Genomic DNA, 17892 nt, shown 5'->3' with positions numbered 1-17892 from the left:
GATCTGTGATAGGTCTTTAGTTTGAGTGGGTCCCACCCATAGCCCCCACCTTGGAAAAAATGAGGAACGAGTGTCTGTAGTCTTTCAACCTCAACAAAGATACAGCATTTCCTTCTTTCAATGACACATCATTGAAAGAAGGAAGTGCCTCACTGAAATCTGTATTTTTCCCGTCTCAGGGGAAACTGAGGGAATGATGCACAACCATTTAAAAACATGACTGGGGTTCTAATGATACAAAGCTTAATGCAAATGGGTGAAGTTTCCCTTTAAGGGGCGGTATTATTGTAATTCGCTTTGCTACCTACCTCACAAAACAGGCGAAATCTGAACAACCTAATTTTTCACATGATTGCAGAAAATGGCTTACCCAAACAAAGTTACTGGGTTGATATTTTTCACAGTTTCTAGATTGATAGAAGCACTGGGGACCCAATTATAGCACTTAAACATCAGTAAAAAGTCAGATTTTCACACTATGACCCCTTTAATAACTTATTTTCACAAATGTCACTTTATTCATTGGCATTTAACACATTTGACTGTCTGCAAAACTCTCTAAATACATGAAAAAATTTCTAAAAAAGTCTCCAGTTACTCTTCACTGTCCTTTCTGAATAAAGGTATAGCTCGAACATTCACACTATATTTTGTAAACCTCCTTTAACTGGTTAAAAAACCTCTTGCACTTTGACAAATTAATGCGTAATGGATTCTGCCAGCAAAAAACGTTATTCCTAAATGGCATGTGGCCGCATTTAGACTTTTAAAGTCTAAAAAGCACTGTTGGCTTACAGAAATAGTGTAGAAGCTGTTTTTAGGTGCCCATTACTAAGACTTACATAAGTACCATAATTATTGTTGCTCTTCCGCAGACTTTGTCTCCCAAGGAGCTGTGGCACATCGTTCACCAGTGTTACGGCACTGAACTGGGCCTAACCAGTGAAGATGACGACTACGTCTCCCCTACTGCTGAACATATGAACGGCCTGCTGTAAGTACACACTGAGAGGATAGATACCTATTAAATATACTGTAAAACATACCAAACAAACAAAGTATAGTCGGTGTATGTGCATCTTCAATTTATTTTAATTCAAAAGGTCACAATTACATTACATTAACATTTGGCAGACGCTTGTGTATTTTTTTAATCTATATATGTGTTCTCTGAGATCAGACCCACAATTTTTGCTCTGCTAACACAGTGCTACCAATAGAGCTAGAAGAACACCTTTGTACACATTTATTTTGCACTTGTAATGTTATGCAAAGTTTAATTGCACCAGAAACAGAATTGATATGGTTTCATTTTTGCCATATCCACTTCTAGCAACACTACTTATGTCCGACTGTCTCTCTCTTCTCCAGGCCGAGTGAGGATTCGGTCTCCGTCACTGACCTGCTGGATCTGGGTTCAGTGCCGGGAGTTCCCGCAGGCTCCTCTCCCCCCTCATGTGCCTCCATACCTCCCTGCGCTTCAGGATCTTCACCCCCATCCTCCTCTTCCTCGTCTAGCCAGCCCATGGAGTCTCCATCCGCCCGGGTCAGCGCTGAACCTGAGCCCAGTCCACCCAGTTCTCAGACCTCACTGCCCCCCATCACGCACTCCTCACAGTCTGGCCCATCACCACCCTTAGCCGTGAGTGTTCAACAGATCACCTGACACAAACACGTGTTTGTCAGAACTCCAGGAGTATTGTGCATTTTTCTTATATATTTGAAAAACTAAATCGAACTCAAACCAAACTGTAACAAGCATAAAAATCTGATGTTTACACTCCTGGGGCCTTATTTATAAAACTGTGAGTAGGATCCTTACTGAAAGTCTACGTACGCACAAAAACAAAAATGGCATATGCCAAAAAATTGCTTATTTCTAAATCACATACCACTTTGAAGTGTGCGTACATGAATCATCCTCAGAGATCCCACCCTGCAATCCCATTCTCCCATCAAGTTTTTTTTTATAGATCACAACCTTTGCGCCAATTTCCATGCAAAGGCACGCTTTTATAAATGAGACCCCTGGTCATTAATTTCAGGGTTTTATTGTAACAGAATAGAAAATAGGTTTTACTTTAAAAATAAGTTTTGTGTGATACTATTAACACTAGGGCTGTGCAAAAATATCAATACAGCTAACTATCGTGATAGTTAGGTGTATCGATAGTGTATCGATATTTCGATCTCTACTATCGATATTTTAAAAACCCATCAAATCCCTCTGTGTGTGTCAAACGACCTCCTCTGCCGCCGCTGTAGTTGTCACTGTCCAGTTGTCTACTATATACGGCCATTCGGCCAATGACTCAGAAGTTAGAGGGAGTGAGAAAATGCCAGAAAATTTAAAAACACAGCTCTATTTTTTTTAATTTTTGATAAAAAAAAAGAAAAAGTATTGCAATGTATTGCAACATGCAACCCATTGTATTGTATCGTGATGCGTATCGCATCATGACCCATGTATCGTATCGGGAGGCCCTTGCCAATATTAACCCTGATTAACACCCGTATTTAACTTTTTCCTCGCTGTTGACAAGCTATCTCGTCATTTAAGAGAAAACGCTTCCCTGACAGTTTTTACAGCAATCCATATTTCTACTATTATCCACCAGGTGGTGCTCTTACACATCTTATAAAACACTGAAACATCCACTGATCCAAAAACAGTAAAAACTAGGCATGCACTGAATATTCAGCCACTGAAAACTTTTGGCCGAAAATGGCCCGAAAGACTTTATCAATACGGCCGAAATGTTGTGGTGATGCAAACAGAAACCGCGACCTGCACGTGCTTGTCTGAAGCAACATGTCTGCGTTGTGGATGTATTTAACCACAAAAAGGCGCTGAATTGAGCAGCTTTGTGTACGCACAGACGCACATGCGGTTGAATGTGTCCGGTCCAGCTCCAGTCAGACGTGATCATCACTATGCCCTTCAAAGATCAGAACTCTTGATGTGTAAACTTTAGAGAGAGAGTTGCGCTACTTTGTCTCATAATGTAGTCCATTAACATTCATTTGGCAAATAAAGCAATAAAAAACAACGTAACGTTTTTATGTGGAGCAACTGTTTATGCTGCACCATTTGTAATTCACCCTCCGTCTGTGTGTGCGCACTTAGTAGTGCATACATGGAGAGACGCGTTTAAAAAGTAAGCGAACATAAATTTTTTTTGTTATTGACAGGGCACATACAAACAAAATGATCCCCACAGTATTCTTTTTCTAATAAAAACATGCGTTTTTGTCTTAAATGTATGTATAGATTACAGTCAGAAACCAGTCTATGCTTATTTAAAGAGACAGTAACCTCAATTAACCTACTTATGTCTGTGTCATTAATGTTAATCAAACAACACAAGACGAAGAGAAAATCACTTCTGTAGTTCTAAAAATAATTATAATTATATTTAATTTATACAATAAAGACAGTGTTATGATTCATTTAATTTGATTTCTGTACCTAATGCTAATTTCAGACCTAACTTAATGTGCAACTTTGTTCTTTTTTATAAATGTTAGCAATTTCTTTATTTGTTATTAGATTTTTCCCACCCATTTTTTGCTGATCCGAAAAATAATCAGATCCGTGCCTCAAAAACTGTTATGTGATCCGAACTGTGAGTTTTGTGATTCATCACACCCCTAGTAAAGTTAGTACACAGTCATAACCATAAATGCAATGGTACTAATAATTGGCATAATCATTTTTTTCAGTGTTTCCGTTTCGGCCAAGAATTTTCATTTTGGTGCATCCCTAGTAAAAACTCAATGTATGTTTTGATTTTCGCTATGAATCTGATTTCTAACGAAAGTCCTTTAACAAAAATGCAATTATCTGAGTTTTTTGCTAAAATTTTGGTATTTTTAAAAATAAAACTTTTGCAAAAAATGCTGGCGCTGGTTGGCAACTTTTTTTTAAATGCTGGCTGGAAAAGAGTTAAAGCATCTCTTTAAATTTGCAAATGAGCATTTCTTCTTATCTCTATAGGTCTTTGAGGAGAACGGAGACAGCCAGTCAGAATCGACCAGTCAAGCACTTCAGACCCCTCCTGTTATTCCACACACATTGGGAAACCTGTCCTCACTGGATATGACCAACGACGAGGATCTCCCCACTGACATGAGCAATTCATCTGACACGCAGGAGGAAAGTGAGTGTACGTCTGCCTTCTGTTTCTCAGAATGAACCCTAAACGTATGGTCTTAAACTATTACCCCATGTCCTAACCCACCAGCTGTTTCTCAGATCAAGCTGGGACAGCAGATTCTTAGAAAGTGTTACTAGGCAACAGGACATTTTGTTGGTTACTTTGTGTCTATTTTTGTAACCCTGCCCACAGTAAAATCCCACTGGATCTCCTGTACCACATAGCTGTATATAAACCACTTGAGCTGTCACATATTTATGATGGGAAATACTGCCACCATCCGCGTACAGTTAAATATTTGTCTGATTTGAGAACAAATGTGATGTCACCAGCGGCTGTTAGAAGAATGCACTGCTAGATGGGTTTCACTCAATGGGCGGTCGCATTGGACTTGCATGTGAATATTTTCAGACGTTATTGCGTCATTAAAGACTGATGATTCTAAAGGGGAGAGGCTTTGTACTGAATGTCGTAAAGTATTTGCCGTCCTTTGCGTATGCCTGCGCAATAGCTGGAGAAACAAACTTATGTTATGTTCAATTGTTGGTCAAAAATATGTTGTTATATTGTGATTTTTAGCAAGCTATTGGCAAGCAAAACATCCATCTTCTTCCCCTATTCAACTTAATAGAACATGTTTGAATGAAATGACAGTGCAAACATGGTGACAAAGTCCAATGAGTTTCATTAAAGGATTAGTCCATTTTCTTTAAAAAATCCAGATAATTTACTTACCACCATGTCATCCAAAATGTTGATTTTTTTTGTTCAGTCGAGAAGAAATTATGTTTTTTGAGGAAAACATTTCAGGATTTTTCTCATTTTAATAGACTTTAATGGACCCCAACACTTTGCAGTTTAATGCAGTTTAAAATTGCAGTTTCAAAGGACTCTAAACAATCTCAAACGAGGCATAAGGGTCTTATCTAGCGAAACAATTGTCATTTTTGTCAAGAAAAATACGAAATACTCACTTTTAAACCACAACTTTTTGTCTTCTTCCGGTCGTGTGATGCGCCAGCGCGACCTCACTTAATACGTCATCACGTCAATAGGTCACGGATGACGTATGCGAAACTCCGCCCCAGTGTTTACAAGTGTGGAGAAAGAGGACCGTTCCGACTTTGTTGTATGTGGAATGATACTAATTAATGTCTTTGTGTCAGTTTATTGTTTAAAATGGTCCACAAATGTGCGTTTCATATATGTAACACGTGACCTTTCGACGTCATTACGCAATTACGTGAGGTCACGCTGGCTCGTCACACAGCTGGAGGAAAAAGAGTTGTGGTTTAAAAGTGCATATTTTTTCTTGTCAAAAATGACAATCGATTCGCTAGGCAAGACCATTATGCCTCGTTTGGGATTGTTTAGAGTCCTTTGAAACTGCAGTTTTGAGCTGCATTGAAACTGTTGAGTGTTGGGGTCCACCAAAGTCCATCAAAACGAGAAAAATCCTGAAATGTTTTCCTCAAAAAACACAATTCCCTCTCGACCGAACAAAGAAAGACATCAACATCCCGGATGACATGGTGGCGAGCAAACCATCTGGATTCCTTCAAGAAAATAGAGAATTCTTTAAGGGACTTTGATCACATTTGGTTAAAACCTCATATTAGGACCTCCAACAAATCTTCTTAGTTCTGTAATCTATGCTTTTTATGGGTGTGATACGAGCTTATTATTCCAGTTTTCCTCTTTATTCCATTATTAAACTAATTTCCATCAGTAAACCTTTTCTGAATTCTCTGCAGGCGAGGTGGAGTCCATCTGTGCTGACCTCAACGGTCGATTGCACATCAACACAGTTGTTCGGATGAACGTGGACAAGCTCCATGATCTTCTCTTCTCAGACACTCACTTTATTCAACACCTCTTCTCTCAGCGCCACTTCACCGGTAAGCAGAGATCTCAGATCTTGCTTGTAATCAATGCTTGCATCTTTCTAGATTTAAAAGAAAAACATCAGCAAATTCAGCACTGCTGCTGGTGGTGCACCACTGATCTCTGATTGTGTTGCTGACTGTTCCATGCATGGTTGCTTTTTGCTTTGGTGTTATTGCCTTTTGCAGCTTCCAGATCCCACGTACCCTCTTTTAGCCCTCCCTCCCTTCTGTCGCTTCCTCTTTTTGCTGTTTGTTCTTTTAGAAGCACTTTGTGAGGCTAATGGTTTTAATGGATTTTGTAACCTAGACCAGTGATTCCGACCAGGAGTGTGTGTAACCCAGGCCTGCCAAAGATTCAAATAAATAAAATTTGGTTACACGTAGCTTCTTTGTCCCTCCATCGCATTGTAGTAAAGGCCTGAAGAAACATCTATATATTTATGTCTATTCATCCATCCGTCTATCTCTGTTCATCCATCCATGAATCCCTGTCTGCTTGTCTATCTATGTATATCTGGGGCTGTTTACACTTGGTATTTTATATGTGTTTTCGTCGATCGGATCACAAGTGGATGACGCTAAAGACAAGTGTAAACGGTGTTCAAAATTTTTTTAGCTCGTCCACTTTCGACCAGATTCAGAGGTAGTCGAAAACCCTTTACACCGGATTGCTATCTATCTATCTATCTATCTATCTATCTATCTATCTATCTATCTATCTATCTATCTATCTATCTATCTATCTATCTATCTATCTATCTATCTATCTATCTATCTCTTTTTGTCCATCCATGAATTCCTGCCTACCCATTTGGCTGTCTGTCTGTCTGTCTGTCTATGTCTGTCCGTCCATGCCTGGCTGCCTGTCTGTCTGTGTCCGTCCATCAATGCATCTCTCTTTCCTTTGAACTTGCAAGTCCGAACTGAGTAGGCATGGGCCGGTATAAGATTCTGGCGGTATGATAACCTTACTACTACTAAAAAATACTACGGTTTCACGGTGTTGCTGCAGTATTGCCATTGCAACACTAAAATGTGTTATTTTTAAATGCCAGGTAAAAATAAATCCTTTAAATTATAATATGCTTTCAAAATATATATAATATTTTCGTAATGTATATTAAATATAAACATCAAATTAATTCATGACTTCATGATTTAATGAATTTTGTATAAACACGGCTCATACCTTGGAGAAGGTATCACAGATCATTTTGGTGGTTTTGAAACCTTGACTGTTTAATACCTTGAAACCGGTTACCGGCCCATGTCTAGTTCAGACTCGAAAGAGCGAACTTCCGAGGACGGAAGGACGCGAGTCCGGTTATATTGCAAATGGAACAGCAGAGTACCTGAGGTCGTCATTCAATCTAACCAATACGCGCATTCCTGATATTCGTATTTTAATGTATTTTTAAGAAATATATCAAATGCAAAAACCCTGCATGTTTTTGTTTAAAAAATATGAAATATGTGGTTAAGGCAACACACTGATAAGCTTTATTGTATTTATTACAAAATAAAGTATGTTATAAAACAGAACCATTTATTTTAATACTACACAATGTTTGTACAACATGAAATAAACACAAGAAAAACATCCAGTTAAAGTAAAGCGCAGTAATTTATTACAATGTTAAGGTTATATAGAAAATATATGTGATTTAAGTTATAAAACTAACTTTAGCATCAGTTAAAAGTTTAATAACAAATAAAATATATATAATAAAGAGAAATAAATTGATGAGACAAAAAAACGCCAGTTTGATATATCCAAAGGGAATATTTCATGTTTGACCATCAGACACCGGAGGGCAGAGCAGCGGCAAATTTCAGAAGGATTTGCCGAGATGAGGCTGCCCTTGTTGGTGTACACGCCGCTGATTCACCGGAACTTACATGACCAAAATGGAAATTTTAAGATATGCGCTATCTTTACTTTCTGACCACATATTTGAAGTTTATTCATCTATATTCTCAACTAAACTGCTCTTAAAACTATTGCTGCCTCACGATTAGCCGCAACCAATTATTTGCAGAATAAAAGTTTTTGTTTACATAATATATGTGGGTGTACTGTGTATAATAATTATGTATAAGTACACACACACACACACACGTATATAAATAAAGAAACGTTTGCATGTGCAATAAATCCATGACAAGTTTTTTTCAAAATGCTATAAATCTATTCAATCAATATATAAATGTGCATTCATCTTTGCCATGATATATTCATTTAGTTGACTAGTGGTATACACTGATAAAAAAATAAACATTAATGTCATTAATCAAAACACTTACTTTGTCATATTAAGATCACTGTCATTGCTGGGGTTATACTTGACGCCATCGTTTAACATTTTTCAAAGCGATCAGCTGTAAAATGTTTTGGTCCTGCTCGATTTTCGTTGACTTTGAGTAAAATAATGGAAAGTTTTTCATAAGATCCCCTGGGGTCAATGTGTTAGAATCACATAAACTTCACAGATGCTGTTGGGAGAACAAGCACCCGTCTCCCGAGTGCCTTTCGCATTGGATGTTGATGACTTACAATCTTTCCCGTCACAGAAAACCATCACAGGTTTATCAATGCCATTTAAAGTATTATTTTGCCTTTGTTTGTTTGTTGATCACGAAGTACAAAGTAGATGAAGAAAACTAAGATTCTGTGTACTCAACACGCCGCCATTGTTTGTTTACATTGCGTGAATTGTGCGCTGTAATATGTGGAGCGGATTTATTGCGTTCTGTAGAAAAGGAGGAGTGGCGTATATCGCGTTTTGGGAAAAAAAGATGACAGGATAACACGGCGGATATTCGATTTTGCGTCAAATTAAGAATTTACTTTCAAATACTGACCTGATACAATACTGATTTTGGCAGTAACTCATTTTTTTTTCAAAAATGGCGTTTATCGCGTTTTGGAACCAAACTCTTCATTTATATATAATTTATATTATATACATATAAATATTTATTATATAAATATATTTTTTTCTCAGAATTATACATGCATGTGTGTGTATTTATATATAAATAATTATTATACATAAAGTAAACCAAAACTTTTATAATCTCCAAACGATTAGTCACGACTAATCATGAGGCAGCACTACTTAAAACTACATTTTATGACACAGAAAGAGTAATATTATGAATACTGTGCACGTTTTAAGCTTCATTGCCAGTGAAGCGAAATGCATTCTGGGAAACTAAGTCCACACTAGTGACCTCCTGATTCATCTTAGATAAAATGGGCGGATCAAAAACACATCTAAGGATCTTATGTGAATTTGGCTTGATGCGAACTTGGAATTGAAACCGTACTTGGGCCGCGACTGATGACGTTTTACAAGAACACAAGTACAGACAAGAACGCATATTGAGAAATGGCTACTTTCACTTTCACTCTCTCACTCATATACACACTTATTCTCTCTCTCTCTCTCTCTATCTCTCTCTCTCTTTCAATTGAAAGGAATTTTATTGGCATGATTGTGTCACAAAGCATTATACATAGAACAAGAAACATACAATAACAATAGTAACGAACATTTAAGGTGGAATTAATCTCTCTCTCTCTCTCTCTCTCTCTCTCTCTCTCTCTCTCTCTCGTGTGTGTCATTGTTTAGATCTTTCTGTGCACGGGTGGCAGCACGACAGCAGCACTGGGTGCAGTAGTAGAGTTTTGAGTTATACCATCGCCATCAACAACCCACTGGGACCCAAAACTGCTCCTGTGGTGGAAACACAGGTGGGTCTACGTTGCTCTTTTTCTGCTCTTTACAAACAAATAACAAGTGGTTTCTCTCTATTGCATCACCAGTTTGAATCTTACTTTTAAAAAACTTGAAAAATATTTACTTATAAAGATAAAAATTTGCTAAATTGAAGAAATATATTCTTTCCAAACTAAATTATTATGCAATTTCAACGATTCCCAATGAAAGTGTCACCCTAGCTTCTCAACACTGACCGTGTTTGTTGTATTGTGTTGTGCAGACTCTTCACAAGAGCAGCACACGAGGGGAGTGTTACGTGGTGGACTCGGAGGTCATAACCTCAGGCATCCCCTACCAGGATTATTTCTACACTGTACACAGATACTGCCTCACCTCCATCAACAAGCACAAGAGCCGGCTCAGGTAAAACTTCCCGGCCATTGTTACGCCCGCATTGTTGCGCTTCAAACGCAAACATTGCTGAGCAACCCATTGTGTGTGAATCCGCAGGGTCTCGTCCGATATCTGCTACAGGAAGCAGCCGTGGAGTCTCGTGAAGGCTCTGATCGAGAAAAACACTTGGAGCGGTATAGAAGAGTATTACAGGCACATGGGTAAGTAGCAATCCTGCATCAAAATTAATGTGTTTAGTGCCACACTGACGCTTAACGTATTTCTGTGCCCTGATTTAGAGATGGAGGTGTGCAAGTTGGAGACGCTGTTGCAGACGGAGGTTTCCGTGATTAGCACGGGGGACGTGGCTTCCGCAGGCTCCGCCAAGACGCCTCCTGGTCTGCGCAGACGCAAACGCAATCCCCGGCGAGCAGGAGATCGAGAGAGGGAGGGAGCAGATGATGGCGAACGGGGCGATCGAGGAATCGTAGATGAGCGAGAAAGAAGAGAAGCTAGTGAGTTGTCACAGGAATAACAATATATGGTTGGGTGTCCGTGTGGAGAGCGCTGACATCTAGTGGCGTTATGTGGAATTGCGGTTATAGTTCTAATGAGTTATTTTCCTGTTCTTCAGGTGCTCAGTATGGCAAGATGGGAGAAAGGTGGCGTGGAACCAGCATCAACAACAACAACAGCATCTCCACCATACTGCTCATCATGAGCTTCATGTGAGTGCCCTCATCTTTGGAAAGTTTGTGCGGCTGTAAACATTCATCGAGTGTGTTTGTAATGTCAGCACTGATGTGAACTGCTGATAACTGCAGGTTTTGTTAATATAGATGAAGCTAAATTCAATCTGAGATCATTCCAGCTGTCAGCGCTGGTGGAGACTTGTACAGCTGGTGTTCATGTGGACATTTTGCTCAGCTCTTATTTCGTTCTTTAACTCTTTTCCTGGCAGCGTTTTTTTTAAAAGTTGCCAGTCAGCGCCAGCTTTTTTTATGATTTTCACTAAAGTTTATTGTCCTCCAGATAATGTTTTTTTTTTAAAGGAATAGTCTACTCATTTTCAATATTACACTATGTTATTACCTTAACTAAGAATTGCTGATACATCCCTCTATCATCTGTGTGCGTGCACGTAAGCGCTGGAGCGCGCTGCGACACTTCGATAGCATTTAGCTTAGCCCCATTCATTCAATGATACCATTTAGAGATAAAGTTAGAAGTGACCAAACACATCAACGTTTTTCCTATTTAAGACGAGTAGTTGTGCGAGCGGGTTTGGTGGTACAAAATTAAACGTGGCGCTTTTCTAAGCAGATTTAAAAGAGGAACTATATTTTATGGCGTAATAGCACTTTTGGGAATACTTCGACTCGCCTGAAAAGTCCACTCCCCTTCTCACTCTCATAATGGGAGAGGGAGGGTGTTACTGCGCCGAGTCGAAGTACTCCCAGAAGTGCTGTTGCGCCATGGAGTGTGGTTCCTCTTTTGAATCCGCTTGGAAAGGCGCTGCGTTTTGTTTTGTACCACCAAACTTGCTCGTATAACTACTCGTCTTGAATGGGGGGAACGTTGATGTGTTTGGTCATTTCTAACTTTATCTCTAAATGGTATCATTGAATGAATGGGGCTAAGCTAAATGCTATCGAAGTGTCGCAGCGCGCTCCAGCGCTTACGTGCACGCACACAGATGATAGAGGGATGTATTAACAATTCTTAGTTAAGGTAATAACATATTTTAATATTGAAAATGAGTAGACTATTCCTTTAACAGTAAACTCTGATTACACATGAGATTATGCGAGTATCTGGCAAACACAAGCGTCTCTTTTATCATAAACCCTTTAGACGCGTCTGCAGCAGGCACTTATTATTACGAACCACACACGACGGGCTACATACATGTTGTGACGAACTTCGCATCGTGCGCCCTCAAAAAAAAAGAAGTCACCGGCCGCCACTTATTGAAATGCAGCTGCTGTCACACTTTCAGTAAAGGCTTGACTAAGTAGTGTCTGTCTCTCTTCTTCTGCATATTAATATCCTCCTGCTTTTTTCTGTCATCTTTTTTTCTTGCTTCCTCCTGCATTTAGGATCTGTGTCAGGTAGAGCCTTTGTCTCTGTGATAACACACGATTTTGTCACAACAAAGCACTTAATACACAATCTAGCACAGACGGCTATATTTACATCTCTCCTCTGTTACATTTCCAGTCTGGTGGTTCTGGTGGCGTTGAACATGATGTTGTTTTACAAACTCTGGGCACTGGAGCGGGCCGCACACACGCTGGAGACCTGGCACTCGTACTCTTTAACTGACAGGTATGTTAATGCCGATGTTGTCAAACGATTGCTTTAATGGTCATGCAGGCATGATTTATACCCGTGTGATATTTCTGTCCCCAGCCCTTTGCCCCAGTCGGCAGGAGAGTGGGCGCAGGTCCTTCAGCTCCAGAGGCAGTTTCACCAGGCTCAGATGAATAAATGGCAGCAGATCTTACAGTCTTCGGTCACACTTCTAGATCAGGTTTGAAATTATGAATCCTTTTTAGATCACAAAAAACATTCAGTCGGGGATGAGATGTTTGATACATGTCCATATGAAACAAAATATTTAATAGGACTTGTTACAGGGTTAGTTTTAATTGGACAGTCGCGACATTTGCAGGTTTGTTATAGAGGATATGCATTGACGTCACTTTTCTACGTGACACGCCGGAGCTCGCCTGTTGAGTGGCAAAGCGTTCAACAAAATGGCTGGTTTTCATAGCAAACGCCAGTAAAACTGACTATTATCAGCTTAAATTGAGTTAGTTGGCCTTGACAGTGACCCTAACAACTTGCCAAACAACCAGTAGTCTGTGTACATTGGCATATGGCCAGACATTGGTTTTCCTGACATATATGTTTGTCTTGCCTAACACTATTAAACCATCCCACCTTTGTAGAACACAAGACTCATCATAATTGATGTTTTTTAATGAAGACTCACTGACAAAGCTTTACAATTACACAATAAGAGTATTCATTGATGTATTTTTATCCCAAAATTTTACATACCTGACAAATGGCTACTGCTATCGATGTATTCTCCTTTGAGTTTTTTTGCGGTCTGGAAAAAGACAGCTCCAAATTTTTGTTGAATGTGTTCAACAGTCGATTACACAACTACTTTCCCATTTTAGACGTGTTTTTTACGCTATGCCAATGCTGTCGCTCAGACTTTTTTTCACTCAGTGGGCGTAACCGCAGTCACGTTCGCCGAAGGTGACGTCACGTGCATACCCTCTATTCCCAGGTAACAACCGTTCAAAACTAATAACACACGATAACTCACTCGGATAGTGCAAATCATTGTGACAGGTACAATTTAATATTACACACAAATTAAATGAATATGTCTTTTAATAAAATACACTCACCTAAAGGATTATTAGGAGCACCTGTTCAATTTCTCATGAATGCAATTATCTAATCAACCAATTACATGGCAGTTGCTTCAATGCATTTAGGGGTGTGGTCCTGGTCAAGACAATCTCCTGAACTCCAAACTGAATGTCAGAATGGGAAATAAAGGTGATTTAAGCTATTTTAAGTGTGGCATGGTTGTTGGTGCCAGACGGGCCGGTCTGAGTATTTTACTATCTGCTCAGTTACTGGATTTTCACGCACAACCATTTCTAGGGTTTACAAAGAATGGCGTGAAAAGGAAAAAAATCCAGTATGCGGCAGTCTTGTTGGCAAAAATGCCTTGTTGATGCTAGAGGTCAGACGAGAATGGGCCGACTGGTTCAAGCTGATAGAAGAGCAACTTTGACTGAAATAACCACTCGTTACAACCCAGGTATGCAGCAAAGCATTTGTGAAGCCACAACACGCACAATCTTGAGGCAGGTGGGCTACAACACCAGAAGACCACTCATCTCTAATACAAATAGGAAAAAGAGGCTACAATTTGCATGAGCTCACCAAAATTGGACAGTTGAAGACTGGAAAAATGTTGCCTGGTCTGATGAGTCTCGATTTCTGTTGAGATATTCAGATGGTGGAGTCAAAATTTGGCGTAAACAGAATGAGAACATGGATCCATCAAATTGGTTTCTTGAACATGATAATGAGTTCACTGTACTAAAATGAACCCCACAGTCACCAGACCTCAACCCAATAGAGCATCTTTGGGATGTGGTGGAACGGGAGCTTGGTGCTTTGGATGTGGATCCCACAAATCTCCATCAACTGCAAGATGCTATCCTATCAATATAGGCCAATATTTCTAAAGAATTCTTTCAGCACCTTGTTGAATCAATGCCATGTATATTTAAGGCAGTTTTAAAAAGCGAAAGGCAGTATTATTTTGGTGTTCCTAATAATCCTTTAGGTGAGTGTGTATGACATCATATTTGAAACCAAATAGCATGTTCGTGACCAAAACGGGTTTAAATCCATATTTAATGTTCCTTACCTTACTTATGATGAGGTAAATAGCCGTGTAATAAGTGGGATAATGTATAGGCAGCAGGTTGTTAATCGTGAAATAAGCCCCTTTAGTGTAATACAAGATTTTTTGCTTCGTGTTGGGTCCTGAACACACTGTCGAAAACAACCGACTGCCAATACATTATCCCTAACTTTATGAAAGGTAGGAGGTGTGACCATTATTTTCCAACCCATGTTGGAAACACAACAGTTTGGTGAAAGACAAAGCACTTCAATAATGTATTCGATGCATTGCTCACTATTGAACCAGTGACAAAAATAATCAAATTCAATTGTTTGTATCTCTTACTGTAGATGAAACAGTCTTTGGAGAAGCTCCACAGAGGAATGATCACCCCAGAGGTGCAGCACGAGTCCGATTCTGCACCGGATACACTGACGGATCAATGAAGGGATCCTCGCACGCCATCCAGAACCTCCATATAAACTCTGACCTGTGACTTGACACCTGTGGTGTCCAAGATGGGACAAATCATGGAAGGGAGACGGTGGTTTCTTCTGTTAATGCTGTGGACTTTCTCCTGGATGTACAGCAAACATTACGGCTATCATTACTGTACGGGTCTGAAGCAATAACACAAACGTATGGGATCAAGCATATTCCACGTTTGGGGAACATCTGACTACTCTGCATCACGAGGTCCAAACTTTGTGTTTTCCATAAATGTGCTCACGGGAGAGATCCCTTGATATGAGAGGGAAGGTGCTTCGATATCCACATCTCTCTGGCTCATATTTTTGAAGGTGACTCCAATCTACTCCTCTACGAAACTAGACACTTCATTTGAGAGGAAACGTTGTTTTTCATGGAAGAGACACTCCTTTTTATTCAATACCTCTTCCGGTTTGTTGTTTTTCCTAGCTGTTACTGACACTCGTCCATTACTAAGTAAGAACGCGTGTCCGACCATTACAGTATTTATTTGATAGACTTGAATTGCGGTTTGATTTCCACGGGCCATTGTGCGTTTCTGCTCGTGCTGTATTTTGAACACGGACCAATGTACAGACGGGTAAACTGGGAGGGGGGGTATGAATACGAATTCCTATATTAGCAATAATCATGTTGAGAAAATTGTTATAACAAATAGTAGTTCATCTATGAAAATGTAAAACATGCAACTGTTACTGAGCGTCAGAGAGAATTGTTTTTACGTGTTAATTTAACCATTGTTGCTCCCTAAAATTTTAAAGTATTTTTAATTATTTTATCTATGACTTCAAGAAATATTCCCTCCTTAAAATGAAAATTAGACCATATATTATTAACCATAAAGTCATAGTTGTATATGAATTTCTTCTTTCAGCCAAACATAGTTGGAGGTTTATTAAACATCCTGGCACTATTCCTCATTCCTAGAAGTAAGTGGAGCCGTTTCACGCGATTATGGTGTCAGGAAACTCGCTGAGTAACGAGACTTGAACTGTTCAGAGTTACTGTAAGCTCGACCAGCTGAAGCGCACACAGATTTTAGTACATCGGTCTTGGAGCTGAATGTTTAGGACCAAGTTAAACTCAAGGCCAGAGGGAACTAGAGCAGGTATTGTGATGTACACTTCGCTCTACAATGTAGACGGACGAATCTTGCAAATCATATTTCACTTTTAAATCAAAAAGACCTTTTGTTTTTGGCACAAAGAGAATGGCAGATTAATATATTGTTGCATTGTGACATTTTTATGACAGGGTTTCATAACATATTTCATTATTTTCATGATCATGAAGATGTTATCAAATTTGTAATATTATTTTTATCAATGATACAGTAATACAGCCAGGCAGCCAGCAAGGCACAATTTTTTTCAACCAAAATCACTATACAAATATTTACAAAATGCACTTTTTGTGCAATTTATATAATGTAAATACACATTAAAGGAATAGTCTACTCATTTTCAGTATTGGAATATGTTGTTGCCTTGGCTGGGAATTGTTGATGCATCCCTCTATCGTCTGTGTGCGTGCACGTGGGCGCTTCGATGGCATTTGGCTTGGCCCCATTCATTCGATGGTGCCGTTTAGAGATGGAGTTGGAGGTGGCCGAACACATCAACGTTTCTCCTGTTTAAGAGGAGTAGTTATACGAGCGGGTTTGGTGGTACAAAATAAAACGTAGCGCTTTTCTAAGCGGATTTAAAAGAGGAACTATATTTTATGGCGTAATAGCACTTTTGGGAGTACTTCGACTCGGCGCAGTAACACCCTCCCTCTCCCATTATGAGAGGGAGAAGGGGAGCGGACTTTTCAGCCGGGTCGAAGTGCTCCCAAGGGTGCTGTTGCGCCGTAGAATGTAGTTCCTCTTTTAAATCCGCTTAGAAAAGCGCTGCGTTTTGTTTTGTACCACCAAACTTGCTCGTATAACTACTCGTCTTAAATAGGAAAAACGTTGACGTGTTTGGTCACTTCTGACTTTGTCTCTGGATGGTGCGGTTGAGTGAATGGGGCTGAGCTGGGTGCTATCGAGGCGCCGCAGCGCGCTCCAGCGCTTGCGTGCGCGCACACAGATGATGGAGGGATGTATCAACAATTCTTGGTTGGGGTAGTGACATATTTTGATATTGAAAATGAGTAGACTATTCCTTTAATCATCATAATTATTTCTCAGGATTTTTACATTTTTTTGGCCATTTAAATTTAAGGGAAATTGATTTTCCCTTGGATTGGATTGCTTAGATGTCATCTGAATGTCACAATGCAAAATACCGACATGGCTTAAAGCGATAGTTCACCCAAAAATGTAAATACGATCACCTGTATACATTTCTTTGTTCTGCTAAACACAAAGGAAGATATGAATCAACTACAAAACAGGAACACCAATGTCTTCCATAAAAGGAAATAAAACTACTATGAAAGTCAATGGGTGCACTTCTTTTTGAAAAAATAATGTTTTTTTACGTTAAGGTGAAATCTAAATCTGATTTGTAAGATTCGTCTAAAGGCTTTGGGTTTATTTTTTTCCCCTAGTTTGATTTGGACTGTCTGTTACTGTTGTCCCATCCGCACATTTCATTATTTGTCCCTGTATTTGTTGTCTCGCTCTTCTCCCTCCGGTGTGTAATCCGAGTGATGTCTGTCTGGGGTGCTGCTGTGCAAAGCCCCTGCTGAATGATGTAAGTGTGTGCTATTTATTCAGGTCCAGGAGGGAGAGAATGAAGATTTATAGACGTGATTGTAAAAGAAATGACGGTCAAAGATGTATAATTAAAAATCTGCAAAAATTGTAT

General features: G+C 39.4%; 1 protein-coding gene across 4 annotated transcripts in view; it reads left to right on the top strand.

Moving 5' to 3' along the window:
- The window catches only part of gramd1a (GRAM domain containing 1A), a 37617-nt gene extending 20998 nt beyond the window's left edge, over positions 1-16619 (top strand). The window contains exons 10-21 of one of the 4 annotated variants that reach the window (XM_073872403.1): positions 876-994; positions 1372-1642; positions 3998-4160; positions 5912-6055; positions 9679-9800; positions 10049-10191; positions 10279-10382; positions 10461-10676; positions 10796-10889; positions 12382-12489; positions 12574-12694; positions 14959-16619. In XM_073872403.1, coding sequence (XP_073728504.1) covers positions 876-994; positions 1372-1642; positions 3998-4160; positions 5912-6055; positions 9679-9800; positions 10049-10191; positions 10279-10382; positions 10461-10676; positions 10796-10889; positions 12382-12489; positions 12574-12694; positions 14959-15054 — 1701 coding nt within the window. In that variant the 3' untranslated portion in view covers positions 15055-16619. Of the gene's footprint in view, positions 1-875; positions 995-1371; positions 1643-3997; positions 4167-5911; positions 6056-9678; positions 9801-10048; positions 10192-10278; positions 10383-10460; positions 10677-10795; positions 10890-12381; positions 12490-12573; positions 12695-14958 lie in introns of all 4 variants that reach the window. The other 3 variants (XM_073872402.1, XM_073872404.1, XM_073872405.1) reach the window with 3 other exon arrangements.
- The last annotated feature ends 1273 nt before the right edge of the window (positions 16620-17892 follow it).

This window comes from Misgurnus anguillicaudatus, chromosome 10, assembly GCF_027580225.2.
Source record: "Misgurnus anguillicaudatus chromosome 10, ASM2758022v2, whole genome shotgun sequence".
In the NCBI taxonomy this organism is placed as follows: Eukaryota; Metazoa; Chordata; class Actinopteri; order Cypriniformes; family Cobitidae; genus Misgurnus; species Misgurnus anguillicaudatus.
The sequence above is the reverse complement of the archived record's forward strand: the minus strand, read 5'-3'. Positions and strand labels throughout refer to the sequence as shown.